Source organism: Panicum virgatum, chromosome 6N (assembly GCF_016808335.1).
Source record: "Panicum virgatum strain AP13 chromosome 6N, P.virgatum_v5, whole genome shotgun sequence".
Lineage (NCBI taxonomy): Eukaryota > Viridiplantae > Streptophyta > Magnoliopsida > Poales > Poaceae > Panicum > Panicum virgatum.
This window is the reverse complement of record NC_053150.1, coordinates 27,510,015-27,532,639: the sequence shown is the minus strand read 5'-3', so window position 1 is coordinate 27,532,639 and position 22,625 is coordinate 27,510,015. Positions and strand designations below refer to the sequence as shown.

The following is a 22,625-nucleotide window of genomic DNA, read 5'->3' as shown; positions in this document are numbered from 1 at the left end:
CAAGTATTTTGTACTTATATAAATGAATAATATATGTCGAACTTTCTATTAACACATTGTATATTCCTATTGATACATAACATGCGATAAGATCCATACAACACATATTGTAATAGTACCTTTTATAGAACATAACTCAATACGAAGTTTATATATAAGTTGGTACTTGATATAAAATATAAAACAAAGCCTATCAAACTCAATGCATATATAATCTCCACATAAGTTGTTACTTGGTGTAATGCTCTATAACTGTTATAGGCAAGTTGATTGTCTTCACACTAGGTATTAAGTTGATGTGTTACCAAAACAAATAAGTTGATATATTGTCTCATCTAAGTTGATAAACATAAATTGATATATCCTATAATATACATAAGTTGGTACAAAATACCTATATAAGTTGCTATTGACACTATACACAAGTTGCTAGTATAAATAAAATATTCTTAAAATATATGCAAAGTGGGTCTTATTTCATAGGTCTCATTATAAGGAACACAAAGTTGAAAACCAAATAACAATCAGATCCCGTATGCGAGAAATATCATCATTTGAAGAGATTATAACAGCATGCATTCAAATTTGACCACGTGATTTGACTGATTCCCGTCATGGCGTCAAATTTGAGTTGCTCGTGCTGCATTCATGTGGAAGTACTTTGCCATGACCTGAGGGTGACGTGGAAGTAGTTTGCCATGAACTAGGGGCCTCCTCTGGCCGCCTGGATGGCGGTGGTGCAGGTCTGGAGGAACTCATCCGGGTCGATGGTACCGTCGTAATTCTCGAGCAGGTCCGGCCGGAACTTGGTGGGCCAGTTGATCCGCCTCAAGTTCGCCGTGAAAGCCCGGCAGCCGGCCCCGTACGAGTCGATGTCGCCGTCGGAGGTGGTGCCCTTGCCCGGGGCACACCGGATGATGCATGCTCGTCGGTGGCCTGGTGCCGCCTCTCCCGTGCTCTCTCCAGAGCGGTGTGGGCGTCCTCGCTAGCCCTCACCTCGTTGAGGTGGGACCGGAGTTCAGGGGTTCCCCCGACGCAGGTAGCAGATGGTTGGGGCTGCGCCGTGGGCTCCCCATGGGTGGCGCTGGAGCTTTGCACCTTGGGTCCTGGCGCGGCCTTCTGCACCATGCAAGCCAGCTTGTCGAGCCAATATCCCTCAGAGGTGCCTGCTCCCACCCTCAGTGGAGGGTGGCGGAGCTAAGCACGAGCCGCGGCGAGCGCTTCCCCAGTGGGGATGCTCCCACGGCTCAGGCGACTGCAAGCCGACGGACCTCGCCGTGATACACGGCCCCGTGCTTCTGCCCGAAACTGGGCAACGCAGGCGTTGGCGGATGTTGTCCCGCCGGACTCGGCCCTAGGGGCATCGAACCGTGGCGGCGCGGTGACATGTGATACGCCCGTCGGACGGGCGGGATCGTGGTTGACAAGGCCAGCCCCCAGACTAGGATGGGCGCTGGAGAGCCCACGGCGCGGATGCGCACGTTCATTGCCGCTCTCACCGTCGGAACGGTCGGAGCAGTCCCCCATGGATTTCTACGAGGTAGAGCTTCACAGATAGGAAATCTTACGCACTATACCCCCTACCTGGCGCGCCAGCTGACAGTGGGTGATTACCGCGAGCAGGGATTCGTGGGAACCCCCATTTAGAGATTTAGCCAGGGTTATAAACCGCGCAAGGATCTCCCCTAAGGAAGGGGGTTGAGACGGTGGTTTTTAGACAGGTTCAGGCTGCCCGAAGGCGTAATACCCTAAGTCCTGTGTGTGTGGTGATTTGTTCTATGAGGATCCCGAGTTGGGGAGCCCAAGCCCAAAATCTCTTTCTCAGTTAGGTGCCGAAAGAGTCGGTCCCTTTACATGTCCCGAGACCTTTCTATTTGTAGACTACATCTGCCTTCTCTCTTGCTTCTATAACTGGTGTGAACGGACCCTTTGCAAGGTGGGTGCCGTCTTCCAGGCTGCCCTACCTCTATCAGGCGGGCAGGCATCTTGTCGGGCCCACCGTAGCAGGTTTCTGGGTGGCCATGGACACTGACGGGTGGGTCTTCTCATCCCGGGGTGTTCCGGGGCAGTCTGGCCGGTCCTTGCGCTCCCGGGGTGCCCCAGAGGGCGTCTAGGGTGGTGTGAGTGTGGCCACGTGGTGACCTCCGGGGTGACAGCCTTGTCCATCCCTCGTAGTGCACCACGTTCGGATGCTTTCATAGCAGTAGTTGCCGAAGGAATGTTGGGCCCCTTCTCACCCCTGTCTGATCCCTTCTCTTAGCAACCAGCGGTAGCAGCAACCACCGGGTGGCCCTCGGAGAAACCGGAAGTACTTGGAGGACTACTCGACGTATTTGAAGGAAGGTCCAGAAGCAACCAGAAGAATGTTCTGACTACTTGAAGTACTCGAAGACGCCCAGCCAAGTACTCGACGCCTGTAGGACTCGGCTACGAAGAGCTCCGGGGCTTGTCAGACCCGGGGCAGCGGGACTGCTTATAGGCATAGAATGTTCTAGAGTAAGGGATAGCTCATGGATGTACCTTACCTCTCTTGTAACTACCCGACTAGGCGTAGAACTAGCTGTGGTATGAAGAAAACTACCCGACTGTGTTGTAGTATGACTCCAACTATACTCAGCTAGGACTTTCCATGTAACCCTGTCCCCCGGATATATAAGGGCGGGCAGGGACCCCCTCAAAACATGATCAACATCTAAGACAATATAAACCACCACACAGAACGTAGGGTATTACGTAACCCGCGGCCCGAACCTATCTAAATCTTTGTGTTCCTTGTACCATCGAATTCCAGAGCAGTCGATCCCTACCTACAAACCTTACTGCTAAGGGTATCCCTGAGCAAGCTTGGCGGTAAACACTGACATTGCGCTTGCAGAATACCTATTCAAATCGAGCATAAGAGACACCAACAAGCACTACCTCCTCCCGAGGTTGGAGATCCTGGCTGATCGGCTTGGGGAGCTCGACGGCGCGCTCCAACGAGCCATCGAGGACAGCTTCCGGGCGCTGGCCACGGAGGCGGTGCAGTTTGCACTGTCAAGCCTGTGGTCCCGCATCCCCGACGTCCCCGTGGAGGAGGCGATGGAGGGCATCGTCCAAGGGTACAAGGATGAGGCGCACGCCCAGACCCTCTCTGTGGCGAGGGAGGTGGTGAACACCTTCGCTCCGATGGCCGCTGGCGGCCCTCCTGTCGAGGACGGCGCAGACCCAGAGGCCCAGCCCGAGGACCCGGCAGAGGGGGCAGACGCTGGCCAGTAGGGCCCTCCTTATCTTTTTCTTGTTTCTGTTGATATTCAGCGCCTCCGTGCGCTTGTAATGAACTCCCTTTGTGTGGAAGTACTCTCTTTCAGGATGAGCGGCATGGCCGGCTCACCTCAAGCTTTGTCGTTATTGATCTTCTGTCGCCGTGCCGCCGGGAGTTGTTCGTACGCTGCGCATCCGTCGCCGCGCTGGAGCACCCAGGGATGTTCAGCGACGAGGCCTGCACCATCTCCCTTGACATGACGAGAGAGTTGGGTCAGGACAGCGGCCGTCGTGGCGCGCATGCCCGGGTCCGACTAGGTGCTTGGGCCCCCGTGGCGCGCATGCCCCGCTGCCAGTCCTGTTACTGGGGCACGTGGCGTGGCCGGAGCAGTTGTCGTGCTCGCCTTGCCCTGCCACCGCGCCGCCCGAGGAACTAAGCGAGGCAGAGAGCGTGCCGAAGTGCGGTGCTCCTTGGAGACCGATGGATCCTTCTAGGGTCCTACTGGGAGACCCTGGTCGGACCGCCCATGACCCTTGCCGGGCTATAAATAGCCAGGCAGGGGGGCTTCTTCAAGCTCAAGTTCTTCTAGCTCTAGCCAAGAAATGGCGAAGCCACCAGACCAGAGTTCCATGGCGGGACCCCAGAGCTCCTCCCCAGGGTCGCCCTTGCGATCGCGCTCTCCGCCGCCGGCGGAAAGTTCGGGGGTGCTTCTATCCCCCATCCTTCTAGTGTAGTGGACTAGGGTCAAAACGACGCCGTGGGCCTGGGCACCCACGGTGCTCTTGAAGCGCGGAGGAGGCAGTCCTCCGAGCTATCCGGCGGCAGCCCAGGAGGCTCCCCCTTGATGCGTCCCCCTCCGACTTGAGTGTGGTTGAGTGGGGTCGAAGGGGGGCTTGTTTCTTGGGAAGAGGAGGAAGTGCGGCTACGAGTGTTCTTCCTCAAAGCACTCGTGCCCGCTGCCTTCTGCCTCTACTGCTGCCGGAGTCCGTAGCACGCCCTGTTGAGGGAGTTGCTGCTCCACCGCATCGCCGGCTTGACGTCTTCCTCCACTGTGAGGGAGGCGGCCGTTTGCAGGCTTGCACGCCCGGTTGGAGCAGAGCCCTCAGGGCCGCTGCTGCTCCTGCTCCGAGACTACTAGCCCCCGGCCAGCCGCCATCTGCTGTAGGTTGCCGTCGGCCGACGAGGGATCGTCATCTTCCTTGTCAGCTGGCGGCTCCACTTCTAATGTTGGAGTTGGCTACTGTTGGTGCCGTCACTGGGGCTGGGCCAGTTTACGCTGCTAGCTCAGATCAGGGGATCAGAGCCTTTCTTATCCTCCCAGTGCCGGCATTTCCTCCAACGAAGCCCTGCGGAAGGGCGTCGTTTGCCTCGTCGGCTGCGCGGAGGTTGTCAAGAACCTCCGGCAACATCTTCAACGGGGGCTACTGCTTTTCAGCAGTTGCTCCAATATGCTAGCATCGGACGCGCGGGGTGGACAAAGCAGTTGTGCTTGTATTTTCCCACATCCCGGGGTCGCACGTTGGCCCCGCGGCCCTTCCTGCTCGTGGTCTGGCGGGTGAGGCCTCCTTGGCCTCGCAGTAGCCCCGCTCCGATCGCGGCGTGGTGCTTTGTGGCAGCTTCATGTATCCGTATCTGCACTTTGTACTGTGTACATACCGAAAAAAGCAATAAAGTTCTTCTTTTTTGGGATCCTGAGACCCCGGTCGGCTTCGACCTTTTCTGTGTGGAAAACTTTACTTGTTGCCGTTGTTCCTTTTTGTGGAAAAATTTGTGTCCCGGGGTGGTTGCCCGTTCACTACTCCGGAGCTTCCGGGTGCAAGGAGAGGCAGGGGCGTAGAGTTCCCGACGGGCAACTGATCCCGGAGTCCAGAGACCAAGCAGGGAGTCGGAGTTGGCCGGGAACAGCTTGTGAGCCCCGCAACTAGCATGCCGACCCGGCCGAGTGTCCTTTTTTCATGATGCTAGGTGTCCCACACACAGAGACACAAAAGTTTTTTGAATTTGCGAGAAATCCAAATTGTGCTTAAATATGAAAGCATGGTACATAGGTAGGAGGGAGCCCCCGGGCCAAGCTTCCCGAGGTGGCCTCGGGTTGCTTGGTCCTTATGCCGGAGCGCAAAGACCCTCCCCTATCTACGGGTAAAACTTACGGGCCGATAAGGAGATGCTTTTAGCGTATTTGGTAACGAGGTTTCTCCAGATGGGGCACACCTCATCGGCGTTGTTCGATGCTGATCTTCTCCTTGGTAAGCCTATACGCGAGGCCTTCCTAGCAGCTTCATATGTCCGGGTCCATGACTTGTGCTGCGTACATGCCAGAAAAAGCAATAAAGTTCTCCTTTTCTGGGATCTTGGGATCCTGGTCTCTTCCGACCTTTCTTGTTTGTGCAAAACTTTATTTGTGGCTGTTTGTTCTTTTATGTGAAAAAACTTTAGTGTCCCGAGGTGGTTGCCCGTTCACTACTCCGGAGCTTCCCGGCGCAAGGAGTGGCGGGGGCGTAGGGTTCCCGACGGGCAACTGATCCCGGAGTCCGGAGACCAAGTAGGGAGTCGGAGTTGGCCGGGAATAGCCTCTGAGCCCAGCAACCAGCATGACGACCCGGCCGAGAGTGTCCTTTCATGACGCTAGACATCCCACGCACCGAGACGCAAAAGTTTTTGATTTTGCAGGGAATTCAAAACATGCTTATGGAGAAAAATAGTACATAGGTAGGAGGGAGCCCCCGGGCCAAGCTTCCCGAGGTGGCCTCGGGTTGCTTGGTCCCTTATGCCGGAGTGTGGAGACTTTCCCCTATCTACGTATAGGACTTATAGGGATGCTTGAGGTTTCCAGTCATTGGGTACCCGCATCACTTCCTTGTCAGGGAGCCTAAGCACGCCGGGCCGGTGTTTGTTCCATCACACGGAGGGGACTTTCTCATGCGGGTGAGAGTTTGTTCGCCCTTTCACGTGATTGGAAGACGGCACAGTGCTAGGTCTCTGACTCAGAGAGATGTTGCTAGTATGCCGCGCTGCGTCATCGTCATGAGGTGATGCGCAGGCTGCTAAAGGCTTCTGACAAATCTTGCAGGGAGGTTTCCTGCTGCCAGTTTTTTACCACAATGTTGTCGACGTATGCTTCGACATTGTGGGACTGCAAGTCCTGGAGAGTGATGCGCATGGTCCGTTGGAAAGTCAGACTAGCGTTCTTGAGCCCGAAGGGCATGCAGACGTAGCAGTACGTTCCCACCGGGGTGGTGAACGATGTTTTCTCCTCGTCCTCCTTTGCCATGCTGATCTGGTGGTACTCGGAGTACGCATCCAGAAAGCAAAGGTCGCATCCAGCCGTGGAATCGATGACTTGGTCGATGCGGGGTTGCGGAAAAGGATGTTTTGGGCAGGCCTTGTTGAGTTCAGTGTAGTCGACACACATGCGGAGTTTGCCATTGGCCTTGGGGACGACGACCAGGTTGGCCAGCCACTCGGGGTGGATGACCTCCCAGATGAAGCCAGCCTCCAGCATCTTCCGCACCTGGTCGCGAATGAAGTCTTGTCTCTCTGGGGCCTGACGTCGGATCTTCTGTTGAACAGGCCACGCACTGAGGTGTATGGCGAGATGGTGCTCGATCTCCTCCCTGGGGCCCCTGGGCATGTCGGACGGTTTCCACGCAAACACGTCGACATTCGCCAGGAGAAGGTGATGAGCGCGATTTCCTATGTATCCCCCAACTCTACCCTTATGGTGACGGTCTTCTTGGGATCGTCCCCGAGACGGACCGTCTTGGTGAGGGCAGAGCTATCGGGAGATAGGTGCTGCTTCGTCGACGGATGGGCAGACGACCCGGGGCATTCCACGTCGTCGGAGGACGTGGTCGCCACCGCCTCGTAGAGTCACTCGGCATAGTGCACCGAGCCCTTCATGTCGGCCTTGATGGAGATGACCCCGGCCAGACCGGGGAGCTTGAGGGTGTTGTAGGCGTAGTGGACCGCAGCCATGAACTTGGCAAGTGCTGGGCGCCCAAGTATGGCATTGTAGGGGAGGTCGAAGTGCGCCACGTCGAATGTGATGTTCTCCGTGCGGAAGTTGTCCATTCCGCCAAACGTGACGGGCAGCTCGATCTGCCTCAACGGGATGGTCTTCCCGTCGATCACACCGCAGAAAGGGGCAGAAGGGGTGAGCTTGCGCTCCCCGATTTGTATCCTGCGGAACACTTCTGGCGATAGCAGGCTGAGGCCTGCTCCGCCGTCCACCAGGGTCCTGCCGACCCCGATGTTGCAGATGGTAGGCGTCACGACGATCGGGAGGAGACCCACCCCCACCGTATTGGAGGGGTGGTCGCTCCGATCGAACGTGACGGGAGTGCTCGACCACTTGAGAGGTTGGAAGCCCCTAGGTGCCGGGGACGCCGCGCAAACCTCCCTCCAGAGGAGTTTGACCCTCCTCCAAGAGAGTGATGCACTTGCCCCGCCGAAGATGGTGGCAACCGCGTGTTGTGGCTCCTGGAAGCCCAAGCCAGCCCCGCGCTGGGCCAACCTGATCGCGGTCGTCGTGGTTGTCGCGGTCATCGCGACGACGGTCGCCGCGGCACCGCTGGCGCTCTGCCGCGAGGTCCTTGAGGCGGCACTCGGTGAGGTCGTGCCTGTCGGTGTAGTGGAGCTCGCACCATTTGTCGTCGTCCCGGCGGGGAGGAGCGGGCTTCCGTTCGCCACCCACAGGGTTTCCCCTGGGAGGTTGCTTCGGGCGCCCCTCCGCGGCCAATACAGCAGCAGCCTTCCTCTTGTTCACCTTGGCGCCGGGCTTCGGGCCGTCGAGCGCTGGAGGCTCCTCGGGGGCGCCCCGACGCTCGACCCTAGCGTACGCCTCGGCCTCCTGGGCGTACTTGTCCGCCAGAGCGAACATCTCGGAGACGGTTTCCACATTGTGGGTCTCCAGCTTGACCACCAATCACTTGTTGGTGACGCCTTCGCTGAACGCCATGATTACGCCGACCGGCGAGATACGGGGGATGGTGTTACGTACCTAGCTGAAATGCTGGATGTACTGTCGCAGCATTTTGCCCTTGCGTTGTCGGACGGCGCGGTCGCCGCGAGTCCCGGGTCGAGTGAACGACCTAGAGAAGTTGGTGACAAATTGCTCGCATAGTTCTCCCCAGGACCCGACCTATCCCGAATGGCAACGTGGAAATAGTTTGCCATGACCTGGGGGCCTCCTCCGGCCGCCTGGATGGCGGTGGTGTAGATCTGGAGGAACTCCTCCGGGTCGATGGTACCGTCGTACTTCTCGGGCAGGTCCAGCCGGAACTTGGTGGGCCAGTTGACCCGCCTCAAGTTCGTCGTGAAAGCCCGGCAGCCGCCCTTGTACGGGCCGATGTCGCCGCCGGAGGTGGCGCCGTTGCAAGGGGGCATGCCGGATGACGCGTGCTCGTCGGTGGCCTGGCGCCACCTCTCATGCGCTCTCTCCAGAGCGGTGCGGGCGTCCTCGCTAGCCCTCACCTCATTGAGGTCGGACCGAAGGTCAGGGGTTCCCCCGACGCAGGTAGCAGATGGCTGGGGCTACGCCGCGGGCTCCCCACGGGTGGCGCTGGAGCTTTGCATCTTTGGTCCTGGCGCAGCCTTCCACACTAGGCTAGCCAGCTCGTCAAGCCATTCTTCCTCAGCGGTGTCTGCTCCTGCCCTTAGCGGACGGTGGCGGAGCAAAGCACGGGCCGCGGCAAGCCCTTCCCCAGGGGGATGCTCCCGCGGCTCAGGCGACTGCGAGCCGGCGGACTTCGCCTTGCTGCACGGCCTCGTGCTTCCGCGTGGAACCGGGCAACGCGGGCGTTGCCGATGTTGTCCCGCCGGACTCGGCCCTAGGGGCATCGAGCCGCGGCGGCACAGTGACATGCAATATGGCTCGTCGGACGGGCGGGGTTGTGGTTGACGAGCCCCCAGCCCCCAGACTAGGATGGGCGCAGCAGAGCCCACGGCGCGGATGCGCGCGTTCGTTGCCGCTCTCGCCGTCAGAACGGTCGGAGCGGCCCGCCATGGATTTCTACGAGGTCGAGCTTCGCAGATAGGAAATCTTATGCGCTATACCCCCTACCTAGCGTGCCAGCTGACGGTGGGTGATTACCGCGAGCAGGGATTCGTGGGAACCCCCGTTTAGAGTTCGGCTAGGGGTATACACCGTGCAAGGATCTCCCCTAAGAAAGTGGGTTGAGACGGTGGTTTTTAGATAGGTTCAGGCTGCCCATAGGTGTAATACCCTACGTCCTGTGTGCGTTGTGATTGGTTCTTTGACGATCCCGAGTTGGGCAGCCCAAGCCCGAAATCTCTGTCTCAGTTAGGTGCCGAAAGAGTCAGTCCCATTTACATGTCCTAGGACCTTTCTATTTATAGACTACATTTGCCTTCTGTGTTGCTTCTATAACTGGTGTGAAAGCACCCTTTTGCATGGTGGGCGCCGTCTTCCAGGCTGTCCTGCCTCTGTCAGGCGAGCAGGCGTCTTGTTGGGCCCGCCGTAGCAGGCTTCTGGGTCCGGCCAGTGTCAAAATGCCCGGGGGCGATCCCGGGGAGTCCCGGGGTGGTCGTGGCAGTTTGGCCAGTCCTTACGCTCCCGGGGTGCCCAGAGGGCGTCCGGGGTGGCGTGAGTGTGGCCACGTGGTGGCCTCCAGGGTGGTCCCGCGGACCCTCCTGGTCCGGGGTGACCCTGGTCAACACCGGGGCGTTGCCCGGGGTGGCTCTGGCTTTTTACCGCGATGGGGGTGCGGTAAACGACGGTGGGTCCCGGCCACCGTCCATCTTCAGGCCGATGGGACGGGTAGCTCAGGGATAAGCTATCCGCCGCATATCATCTTATCTTCTGAGCGCACGGCACCCCCATAATCATGATGTTCTTACAGTAAAACCGCGCACCCTCTTGGCTCTGTATGGAGTTCGGCGGCGAGGCGCCGTAACCACCTGGTAAAAGGTCTTTTCACCAGACGGGTGTCTTCGAGGGGAAGAAAACGTTCCTCCGAGATTCACGTGCTAGGTCAGGCCTGGCCCGCTCTTGGTGGGAGCCCACCTCCAGTGGGCGGACGTCTCCGGTGAGGGCGTTCCTCCGGGCTTCGCGTGCTAGGTCAAGCCCGGCCCGCTCTTGGTGGGAGCCCACCTCCTGTGGGCGGACGTCTCCGGTGGGGGCCCACAGCTGCGCTTGGCTGACGTCGCCGGCTGACGTGGCTGGCATGCCAATCTTTCCTTAATCGCGCATGAATCCGGGTTATGGGGACCCGTTCCCATTACGCTGACACCTCATATCACAAAGAACGCTAAAAACTTGATGCCATTTCAACCAACCAGCTGAAATTCTATGCCTAACATCTTGATCAATATCGCCATCCTTTTATAGCACTGATTCTAAGTACCGAAAAGTATCCTTCTGGACCACCACTTGCCATCTAGACTAACATCTCCCCGCTCATGCCTAGTCACATTGAAATCGCACATCATGTACTTGATCTGGATCCTACTGTGTCTAAATCCTTTCAACTCTAACGTGCGTCTCCATAGCTCTTAACTTCCTATTAACCCATGCCCTACTCATCACCTTATATGTCCCTTGTGACCTCATCCATCATCAAAACAAATAAGGGCTCAATGCTGACCCCTAGTGTAGAACTATGATAATAGGTAAGTCAGTGGTGTCGCCATCACATGTCCAAACATGTCCAAACAAATGTTGTTGCATCCTTGTACATATCCTTGATGAGCTTGTACATATCCTTGATGAGGGTAACGAGGGTAATGTACTTAGTTAAGACTTTGTGCTCCAAGGACAGTTGGTTCATCTGATGACCAAAAAAAAAAAAGGTGCAGGGCACTCTGCAGACAGATCCGTAACATTGTAAAAACATAACAAATGTATAACTTCCATCTGATACTAAACTATCAATATCACTGAACCAAATCTAAATCTCCTAATCACCCAAGTTCTAGTTGCAAAGGCACAGAATCTGACATGAATTTACGTGCACATGAGAAGAAATCAGCAAATTCATCCTCGTAACCATCACAAAAGAAGGGGGAAAAAGTGAGCACAGACTGTACAAATGAATCGCAGACGCAACAGCAGTGAGCCTACCAACATGACAGAAGCAAAGAATGCCCAGTGGTACAGGCAGGTAATAAGCTTGTAAAGTCTCTCCATACATGCCACGTCTCCTCAAGTACCCCGTTTCCGGGGGACACTTGTTGAAAACATCCACAAAATGTTTTTTTTTTGGATCTGGTGCATACAGAGCTCCAAACTTACATCATACACCTCACAGCAGAGGCTTACGACAATTATTTAAAGTATCAAGCCTCTCCATACATGCCGCAACAAGCAAAGACTCTCCTCAACTACCCCATTTCCAAAGGATACCTGTTGAAAACATCGACACTATTTTTTTTACTTTTTTTGGATCTAACGCATACAGAACTTCAAACTTAGATCACATCATACACCTCACAGCAGAGGCTAATGACAGTTACTTAAGTTATCACCCTACCCCTTCAACCTTTAAATATGTCAGAATACACCCTCTATCTACTCAGACTAGGTTCCTGCAGACTTTTCATTGTCTGAATAGGGCAGGTAATTAGGAGGGCATAAAGTTACCTGTTAAGTCCCACCACTGAATATGAGGCAGGTCATGATGTAGTCAGCCTCTTGCTCGATTGTTTGTTTGCTCAAGGTTAGGAGCATACCTGTCCATAACCGACCCTGCAGCTGGATGCAGAGGTCCTGAGCCAAATGTATAAGTTGATCTAGCTCCATACTCTCTATTATGGCCACAATATGCTGCTCTAAATCCTTCCATGTCAACATCTGTGCGAGGTAGATATGTGCCATTGTTGGTCACCTGAAAGGGGGGATACATAGCAGCAGGAGCAAATCCCATTGCACGGTATGCACCATGCATGAAATTACCGTGTTCATCATATCCATCAATGGGCAAGCTGTTCGCATTCCTTGAATAATATGCTCTCTCTGGTCTTGCTGGACAATAAGGACGACTCTGCCATTCACCAGTGAAATATCGAGCTCTTCCTGGGTATAAATGGGGCCAGTCCCATCCAGTAATATCATGTTCTGGTCCTTTTGGGTATGAACGGGGATCATACCTAGCATCAAAATCAGTAGGAGCAGATACAAGGCACAAGGGAACATGACTCCTCGGGCCATAATCACCACTGCTGAGATAGTTAACATCGTCATATTGTTCATACATGTGTTGGTTTGCATACCTATCACGGTAGCTCCTCTGCCTGTTTGGTAAATGGTTCCTTGGTTTCTCCTGAGAATTTCTACCCATGGGTGAGTTAGATGAATTTTCTCTTCTACTATGAGCTGTGTTTTCTCTTCTAGTTGGTCCTGTACACTGCCTGGATTTGTATTCAGAAACCTCAGCTGCACCATGTGCTTCTTTTCGATCTTCAATGTGATAGCATCTTCTCTTCTTATCCAAATCTGTATTGTTACCATCAGCTGCCTTGTTCTTGAGGTTCCTTCCCTTTCTTGACTTGTCACCTGAAGTATCAATGCCCATAGTTTCAGGATCAACATTGCACTGAGAACTACTTGGTCCTGTACTCTGTCTCGATTTGTATTCAGAAATCTCAGCTGCACCATTCTCATCATAGCACCGAGAACTAGGCCCACTATTTCCAAACTTGCGACCCTCATAATCCAGTACTTTGTTAAGTGAATGACATTGATGACTAATATCATCACAATGTGCTTCTTTTCCATCTTGAATGTGATTGCATCTTTTATTCTTATCCAAGTCTGTGCTGTTATCATCAGCTGACTTTTTCTCTAGCTCCCTTCTCTTTCTTGACTTGTCACCTAAAGTATGTATGCCCATATCTTCTGGATTAACATTGCACCGAGAACTATTTGGCTCCTCCTGAAAAGCATGGCCCCCATTAACTTCTCGGTCTTTGTCACAACCATATTCTGGCTGAGGATGTAGTCCATTTATATTAGTCATCTTATTCACATGTGGAACATGCAGCAGCTTTTCATGAGGATTGTCATCAACATGATTTGGTGTCACTGCAACGTTGCCCGAACCAGATTTAGCACTTTCATTCCTGGCAATCTTCCCTTTACTTGATCTTGATTCTTGTTCACACATCCCTCGATACATTTGATTTTCTCCAATTGAGATCTCTTGCCATATTGAGTCATGTCCATCTGCATTTTCTCCCAACTCCATGCTTCTCCCTGCACTTGATTCAAATTTACTTCGATCTACTTCAGTGTGTATATCTGCATAGATCTGGCCTAGCACATCATTTCGCTCATTATTTTGATGGGAAGTGTCTTTGTTGGTAGCATCTTCTTCTGCTTCTACTGAATGCTCTGATGATTTTTCTTTCCCATTGCCATCTTTATCCTCTGGAGATCGGCAGATCTCATTGTCCAATTCAGCATCCTTGTCCACATGGGAATCAGCATCCTTGTCCACATGGGAATCATCAATCAAGTTGTCCTGCTATCACAGATATCATATCATTTTCATACAATGTGAAGTTGGCCTGGTAGGGCCAGGTAATATTGGGTTTGCCCATGCTCAGCATTTACTCTTATATCTATTAGCTATGGCTTAATGACATGAAGCGCATAATTGCATATCTTTTCAACTCCCTCAAATTCATTAGGATCTAGTTTCATAAGACATGGCATGATACAAAGGTCATAAACATCCATTCCTAACAACAAACTGTACATTCAAGGTTACAATGATTTATGAGTACAGAATGTGCCAAGGACCTAAACAATTCACACTCCAATAATAATAATAATAAAGCATACCATATCTCCGGGTTGCGTTTGCGAATGAAGCTTGTCAGCAATCTACAACAGAGAAGTGCATAAATGAGCCCAAAAAAAAAATCTACGACAATTACTACTGATGCTTAAAGGACCATAATTCATAAGCATTATGTAATTCAAGGGTTACATTTCTCTTTTCCTAGATAATAACTTAAGTTGTTCGAAAACAGTCTTGTACACTAGCAAAGCCATAAATTATAGAAGGTAAAAAAACACCCCTCTTATGTAAGAGAAAGTGCATAATGCCAATAAGATTTTTTTAATTGCATGTTGTGGGCTTGTGGCAGAGCTCACTGCCACGACACCCATGCAGAGGGTAGCCCTCCAGACCACTGAGCTGGTTGAGCCACCCTAGACACTGCACTCACACTTATTATGCCACTAACTACTTGCTTGATCCCATAGTCGCGTTGGACAATTTGAGTGTCTCAATCACCAGTCGACCACCACACCCAGAGAAACGATCTAATTAGAAAGAACACCAATGAATCCAACCAAGACAAGGGTGCCTAAAGCATCAGCAGAGCATCCCAACTGGTTAAATTCAACGACCACATGACTTTTATGTACCTTCCAACACGCTCAGGACACGGAAGGAATTCACGGTCTGTTGACCCACCTGAAATTCAGACAGCTACCTCTACCTCTACGTCTTAAGATAATAACTGATCGACCAAAAAAAATCTCTCCCAGTGGCAGCATATTTGCTGTGGTCTAGTCATAGGATTTAGAAAATAGGATGTAGGCGCTACTACCATGTTATCAAAATGGAACTTAAAAACTACATCCACATCACCATCATAGATAGGGGTACCAGATTAATTCGATGCACCTTGCTCAATCACGAGATTATAGAAACAACCAGACTAGCTTATAAGGAAAAACAAAACAAGTAATCAACTGTGAAAGGAGTCTAAATTTGGGTACATATGCTCTTCTTCTACAAACTCCTCACAGTATTAAATACTTCAGACTCAATAGTTTATTCTACTAGTTTTAGTGCCTGTTTCGAGAACTGTTTTAGCACCCAAATACATAATAAAGCCTTAATTCTACCAAATGTATAAAGCATACTATAAGATGAATAGCTGGTCACAAATATAGGGATTGTTAAAGATTGTCTGCCTAATTTAAGTACCTGAACAAAATCATCAGCACACTTCTTAGCAATATTGCACAATGTCCTTGAGGATCTTTCCCTCTTTCGTCCACTTGTTTTCCTGGGATGAAGAAACACAAAAATCCCTATCACTTGTGACTTGTTTAGAGGTTTTATGAAGCATATTGCCTTTTGTATCATTCTACAACTAATGGTCAGAAAGGTACAGAAGCCTAAAATAAAGTAGAAAAGAAATCAAAAGGTCGCTTTCCATATATGCAAATACTTAAAACACCAAATAGCCTAACAAGCTAAACCTTTGGTGTCTTCTGTAGCAAAAAATCTGTATATTCTATCAGAAATGAATTGAATAATTAGTATGACGATGAGGATGGCGAGTCACCTGCTTTTTATTTTGCGACCCATAGCAGATGATGGATCAATACGCAGGTCCTCTTTCAAGTTCATTGGGGAACATTCAGGTTCAAGAACCATATGCTCCAATGAGTTTTGGGTGTGCTCAATTTTTTATCTCGGTAACCTGTTTAACACCATTGTGGATTTCTTTGAACAATGATCAATGCTCCTTTTCCATTTGCCAACCATTTTACCTTCCTCTTTAGAAAGATCTCCGACTTCTGTAATTTTTGGAGTGTGCGGGAACTTTACATGTCCCCTTTCAGCATTTCCAGTAGCCTTGCATATTTTATGGTCTCTGTAGATTTCAACAGAAGTTAGTAGCTCTGAGCAGATAGCACAGAGAAACACTAGGAAACAAGTCAATAATAAACTTACAGACAGTAAATCATAACAATTCCAGAAAGCTTCCAAGCACGTTGTTGGATATCCTTGCCATTTGTTTCAAATGATATCTCCCTAAGAAATGGCACTAGATATCATGAGAACAATCAAATATGCAAACAAAACACATACAAACAATCTAGATACACTACAATACCTTGGCAAACATTCTCTGTGATATGATTTTGGACAGCGTCTACACACAGCAAACTGCATTGCTCTTTGGGTTCTATCCTCCATTCTTCCGCATTCAAAGCACCAATGCACAGGGCATGGAAATGGCATCCCAGCCATAATCCTTTTCGCCAATTCACAAGATCCATCAGAGTCATCAGGCTCCAGTAATTTTGCAACACATTCGGGGTGGTAGAAGTGTCCACAAGTTGGATTATTACACTTGAACACCTAAGGGATTGCACATAACAGATTTAGGGACAACTGGAAGACACATCACCAAGATACTAAAATTACATAATCACTCTCACCTAGGCATTTTGTCTAGGAGTTTTTTTTTCCACCAAGAGCTTCTTAAAGCATGATTTATGTATGAAAGTAGGAGAATTGGAGATGGAATAAGATTAGTTATGGTCACAAAACTCATCAATTTGATTAGTTAAATTCTTTATTTTCATATAACAAATTCAAATATTTAACATGATACTCCCTCCGTTTTTATTTACATGTCGTATTAGGTTTGTCCTAAATCAAATTTGGCTTGACCAAATCTATAGAAAAATATAGCAACAACTATACTACCCAACATATGCACTATCAACATATATTTCATGGTGGATTCAATGAAACAAATTTGGTATTATAATGTTATTATTTTTCTATAAAATTGGTCAAAGTTGGTCAAGCTTGACTTAGGACAAACCTAATGCGTCATGTAAATAAAAAGAGGGAGTATTACTTTTAGCTGTCAAGAAAAATACAATTTCATAGGCATGCCAAGTCACTAGGTGGGGCATAATCGCCTGCCTACGGCCTAACACTTTTTGAAACATCGCAAAATCATTTCAATAATTAGCATTCGATGTGAGTTTACTATTGATTTTTCATCCCTGCAGGTTGCAGCAGTTGGTCACTCTCCGTAGCACAAAGAAAGGGTGCTAAAAATATAGACATAAAAGGGGTCTGAATAAATCATAAAAAGAAAATAAGCACCATTTTTAAGGCCAGAAAGCAAACATAATCTTCAAATATATCTATACTACACTAGGCTCAGCAGTCTCAGTCTCAATGTACCAGAACCAAATTAGGGGGAAAATGAGATGTCATAAATTCAACCCCATTCTTTGCAGGCTAGGAATCAAGCATTGTCTTCATAGAAGTAAAACACTAGTAGTCTCCCAGTACTCAAGTCCATACCTTAGCATTTGGCTCTGCTGATGGCTCAAGTTCTCCGCATTTGAAACATTGGTGTTGCTTATATTCGCAGTTCTTGCATAGATAAGAATCCATTTCCTATAAATATGTAAAAAGAATATGTCGCCAATTCAAGACAGGAAAAGGATGAAGTTGCAGGACCAATGTTTCAAAAATCACCTTCAACTGTGCAGAAGTGTAACCAAGAGTTTTACATTTAGATTCTTTGCCATCTTCCTTTCTGGGATGGAATGACCTCTTGCACTGGCCTATACAGCTAGATAAGAAAATTGCCAAAGAAAAAAGATATAACAAAATTGATTCAGCTAATCAACAAATATTATACTTAGGAGGTTTTATAAGCTGCTGAAACAAAAATGGTTTCTCCATGGAAATAATGGGACCGATCTGAATTGCTACATCTAAAGCATCAAATTAATAACATCAAATATACGGAAGATACGTGTCCGTAAAGTATATGCTTTCATCCCTATCATTATTAGGTATTAACATAGATGGTCCAGAAAATAAGATGGCACAATTCCTGCTAATCAAAACAATCATTAGTTAAGTGATGCAAAGAAAGAAGGACTATTTAAGGTAGATAGCCGCACTGTTATAGACATGAACGCACAAAACACAAACAGTACTGCTCAAAAATAGTTTTTCAAGAAAGGTCATAACATAATTTACATAAAAAGGATAAGCTTCAACATGCAATATATATTTGCCTTTAAATAGACGTGGCAGGAAATTCAGTGTAGATGGAATCATATGTGCAGGGGTCGTCTTCATACACCCCCACCACCACCACCACCCCCCCCCCCCCCCAAAAAAAAAAAAACTAGCGCCATGATGTAGGGAAAAGAGACCAAGCACATGACATCCCACAATGGATTAAAATGCATAAAAACTAGCCACTGATAGACTTAATAAAGTAGGGAAGCTCGCGTACCTGAGCAAATTTCCTCCATCATCACATAAAGCACATAACGCATCAGCACCATCATCATTATTAGTATCATCATCACTGTTACTATGTTCATTGTAATCAGAATCATCGTTGACATCATCATCGTCGTACTCAGAATTAGTGCCATTGTTTCTTTCACGTGGCTCATCACTACTAGTGAATTGCAATTTGGTGCCCGATGCCCTTGGCTAATCAAAAGAAAAGTAAAAGAAACCAACAATGAAATATTTTTTTCGAAAATCACAGAAGAGCTGCATACAACACATTGTGTGTGTATGTGTGTGTGTGTGCGAGAGAGAGAGAGACAGAGAGAGAGGGACGGAGGGAGGGAGCTTGTGTGCACACACACGGGCATTGTAGTATGGGTTTCTTTTCTCTTCATTAATGAAATGAAATGCAGCTCTCCAACACATCTGAGAAAAAAAGAGATTATAGACCACAACAGATTAGCATATCTATTAGCATACCTCTTCCATAGTCTTGGTGATATCCCCAATAAACCTGTCCAGGATCTACATAAAAAGAATCATCATACGAACAAGCAGTCAAATCATTGTCTCAATCATTGTCATTCATGATGACAATGGATTCCTAAGAAGTCTTCCATAGAAAATGTCAGATCGTATCTGAATTATGATGTCATTAAATTCAAAAAGTAGATGTGGTACATTGTACCTTATTGCACTATTTGCTTGCAAAATTCGAACCCATGAAAATAAGCTTTTCTGATTACAAGGCTCTGCATTTTAATCTACCTTGCAATGTGACAGCAAAATAATGAAGGTTCGAGTAACCCTTACTCTACATTGCTAAATGGAGTAACATATTAGTTGAAAAATTCAAGTAACCTATTTTGGAGAACAGTAAGGAAGTGTACCCTACTGAATATATTAACATGAAGTGACATAAGGTCTGAGACCAAGAATACAACAGTAATGAGCCAAAGAAAGCCTTAGTCCAAAGTGTGAAAACACATGTAGCTTTCAAAAAAAAAAAAGTGAAGAAACATGAAAAATGTATTGGAATCAGAATATCTAAGAACCACAATACCGGATACTTATGGAGATAATTTAATTAGGCAGTAAATATTCTAGTAACTTATACCTTTAACTTCATAAAAGCTTTATCTCTCTCTAGGAATAGCTTTATAAGGGGATAGTGCTTCCTCAAGTCATCTATGGCAGGTTTAATACCAAGTTTACTACAAAAAGAAACAAATAATAAATCTTATGGGTTAATAGACAACTGACATAGTAGCAAGGGACAAATTAAGGCCTGTGGATGGATTACATGAAAACTGCATTGAGGTGATCCCAAAGGCGATCCCAAAGGTTTCTCTTATATCTATGCTGCCTCCTGACAAAGTGGAGCATTTGAACTGTGATCAATATTGACCGAGCAAGCTCATGTTTGTAGCATTTCCATGGATTCAACAGTTTTATCCACTTTCCCTCAGTCGAAAGAACTGAGATGTTTGGCTGCTCACAGTCAAGTCCTACCCTCCAAGCTACCACTTGCTTGTGCACTAGACAGGGGCTTTTATCCATGACTCCACGCAAGTATACTTTCTTCTCAGAATCACAATCTCCCACTTTATCATTCTCATCAAACTGAAAAGGCAAAATACTAAAACAAACAAGCTCTTCCTTGGTAACCTCAAAATAATATTCGTCCACAGCATCGAACTGTGGCTCCACACCATCATCGTCATCATCAAACATCATGGTTCCTCAATTTCTGCTGGGACAAAAGAAATCTTACCTTTTCAATGAAAAGCAAATAACTATTGGAAGTCATCTCATTTCAGGACAAAACATCAAGTAAAGAACCATATATCAATAACAGTATAGGGTGTCCTGTCATGTCCACTAAAGCAAGCATGAAAAATATTGCACAAAATATAAAAACAGTAATAAGCAAAGTTTTGGATAAAAGGAAATATTGCTGACAATAATAGCCACAAATACAAAGATTTGTAACTAAGTGTGCAATAAAGCCAAAAATGTGTCTACCAAACTTCAGTCAAGATTAACTGATTAATAAAATTCTTTGTGGCTACTTAAGCCAAGGCTAAAAAGTGTATATTTTGAAAGGAAACCGCAAGAGATAACATTTTCCCCAATTCAAATGCACAAACAATTGAACTGCTGGCAACTCTAAGATTTTTTGAACCAATAACAGTGGCAACTAATGAATTAAAGCAAACTCATTAACCAATGAAGGCTATTAATAAAAATAAAGTTACTTTTAACAATCAATAGAGCACCAATTTAATTAACACTGATTCCACAGCCAACAGATGAAAATGCAGGCAAGAAATGTCCAGAAAAGAGGAACATTTACATGGGCAACAATTGTAACTTAAGAACATTGGCAGAAGTAGTGGAAATGAACATTAAATTGCACGATGGAATCTGAATATTGTGCTTGAAACATTATAAAAGATGAACTGTAGATGCCCGTGAATGCTTATGCAAAAGAAATTCACAGAAAAGAACCAATATAAATCCGTCGACACTTGTGGCCAGCATCGAAACATATACAATGCACTATCAAAGAAACATTTTCTGTTAACAATAAATCTAAAAACTTACCGTAATAATACATCTGGATATCTCTTTTTAATCAATCGCGGGGGGGGGGGGGGGGGGGTTACTTTTCCGTGAGAACAGAAAATTCAAAAAATGGGCTCTAATTCGTGATTCCTTGGGAGGAAAAGATAGCACGAACATCTCACAAATCTAAGGAACAGGCTCCACACTCACATCTGGCACAGCGACGCCACCACAAAACTAATAACGAGAACAAGGACTGGATTGCACAAATAAGCCCCCCAGAAATCAGGGAAAAAAATGGGTGCAGGAGCCATCGGATGCTGGACATGAAGGAGGTAGCGAGCATCGGGGGGGTCCACCCGATTTTTTTCCAGAAATCACAAAGAACGGCGCGCAACAAGGAATCGAATCGTAGCACCAGGGGAGGAATCGAAGCGGGGGGACGAATAGGCGGCAGAAGATTCGTACCTCGCGATTGCGAGCTGTTCTTTCCCTTCCCAAGCGCAAAACCCCGAGGAGGGGAGAAGAAAGGGAGCGCAGGCCTTGAGCCTTTCCGCAGCAATATAAAAACAGAAGGTGAGTATTATTTCGGGGGCGGCGGCGGCGGCGGCGGCGGCTCCGCTTTCTGCAGCGCGTGCGCTTCGTGTGGACATGCTGGGGTCCGAGATTACTGTGCGTGTCACTGCACGTGGGCCCGGGTCCACGCGTCAGTGACGCAACGGCAGTACTTCAGATTAACCTCCTCCATGGGGACATTCCGGTTCGCACTTGAGAGACTTTTTTTAAAACACAAGGTTCACCCTCAATTCGATTTTAGAAGAAACCGAACTCCTAAGAAAGGTGAGCTAGAAGACGGACTGAGAACAAATACTAGAAGGGCAAGGAACCTAAGGCAACTGCAACCGACTTCTTAAATGGATCCCTACCTCATTTATGAGAGCTAAAACTCAAAAAGCGCTCTCCAATTGGACTCTCGAGCTCTCATCTGGCGATGGCGCCAACGCCCGGCCCTCCTGCGCCTCCACGGAGCTTTCCCGCACTGTCCACGGAGCTTTCCCCACCCATGTATTTCGATTTTCATCACCGGCGGCCATAGATTTTTGAGGAGGGAGGAGAAAACCTACCTAGTGCAGATCCGGCGGCGGCCCACCGGTAGCCCGTCCCGCAGCTGCGGGCATGGCGGCGCCCCGCCTCGTAGCCGTGCGGCTCGGTGGCGCCCTACCCTGAGGCCCTGCACGAGGAGGCCCTGCGCTTGGGGTGGATTTGCTTGTTGTTGTTGCTGCTGCTGCTCTACTCTGCTTGCTTGCTCTTATTGTCAATCCATTCATTGATTTAGGCTGATTTGGCTTGTCTATCCATTGACCGATTTAGTCTGTCAATCAACGATTTAGGATCCATTGACCGATTTAGTCTGTGAACCAACTGATTTAGTCTGTCAAGCCATTGACCGATTTACTGTCAATCAACATGCCTATATTTCATTGCAGGAGGTAGAAATGCAGAGCTGGATGAATTTGGTGGAGTGCAATATTGGAAGCAGTGAGCTCGATGCTGAGAGATCAATTTTGGAGCAATGCCCGATGAACAAGCAAATACAGAGGCACCTAAAACTAGAAAACTAGCAAATAGTCATTGTACAATCTCCACTGCCCAACTTCTCTACCACGATGAATATATTGACGGCCAAGTACGGAGCCCCCACTGTGGAGTATGCATAGCTAGGTATTGAGTATGAGCTTGACATAGTGCACCAAGGATGAGTT

At 48.6% G+C, this 22,625-nt stretch overlaps 1 protein-coding gene across 11 annotated transcripts; it reads right to left on the bottom strand.

Annotated features, from left to right (window-relative positions):
* Window positions 1-11,260: 11,260 nt before the first annotated feature.
* Window positions 11,261-21,482, bottom strand: LOC120677406 (protein ENHANCED DOWNY MILDEW 2-like). Of its 11 annotated transcripts, none has more exons than XR_005676311.1 (13): window positions 21,331-21,482; window positions 19,598-20,044; window positions 19,412-19,508; window positions 18,775-18,819; window positions 18,290-18,495; window positions 17,515-17,611; window positions 17,338-17,433; window positions 16,124-16,371; window positions 15,961-16,041; window positions 15,569-15,880; window positions 15,205-15,286; window positions 14,046-14,087; window positions 11,366-13,722 (listed from the first exon to the last, which is right to left on the bottom strand). XR_005676311.1 is itself a non-coding variant. In XM_039958558.1 (11 exons), the coding sequence occupies exons 7-10, from the start codon at window positions 15,658-15,660 to the stop codon at window positions 11,887-11,889; spliced, it is 2,055 nt and encodes a 684-aa protein (XP_039814492.1). In that variant the 5' UTR covers window positions 15,661-15,880; window positions 15,961-16,041; window positions 16,124-16,371; window positions 17,338-17,433; window positions 17,515-17,611; window positions 18,290-19,508; window positions 19,598-20,044; the 3' UTR covers window positions 11,261-11,606; window positions 11,844-11,886. The 11 variants fall into 11 exon arrangements, 6 of the variants coding, with proteins under 6 accessions (XP_039814492.1, XP_039814494.1, XP_039814491.1 ...); XR_005676312.1 differs by having other exon boundaries at window positions 19,598-20,047; window positions 21,331-21,473; XR_005676313.1 differs by having other exon boundaries at window positions 11,401-13,725; window positions 21,331-21,470.
* Between the last annotated feature and the right edge of the window lie 1,143 nt (window positions 21,483-22,625).

Coding starts and splice junctions, on each gene's coding strand:
- LOC120677406 (XM_039958558.1), bottom strand. CDS start 15,660: ATGGTTCTTGAACCTGAATGTTCCCCAATGAACTTGAAAGAGGACCTG. Junction 14,088..15,204: donor GTGCTGATGATTTTGTTCAG/GTACTTAAATTA, acceptor TCTCTGTTGTAG/ATTGCTGACAAGCTTCATTC. Junction 13,726..14,045: donor AAACGCAACCCGGAGATATG/GTATGCTTTATT, acceptor TATCTGTGATAG/CAGGACAACTTGATTGATGA.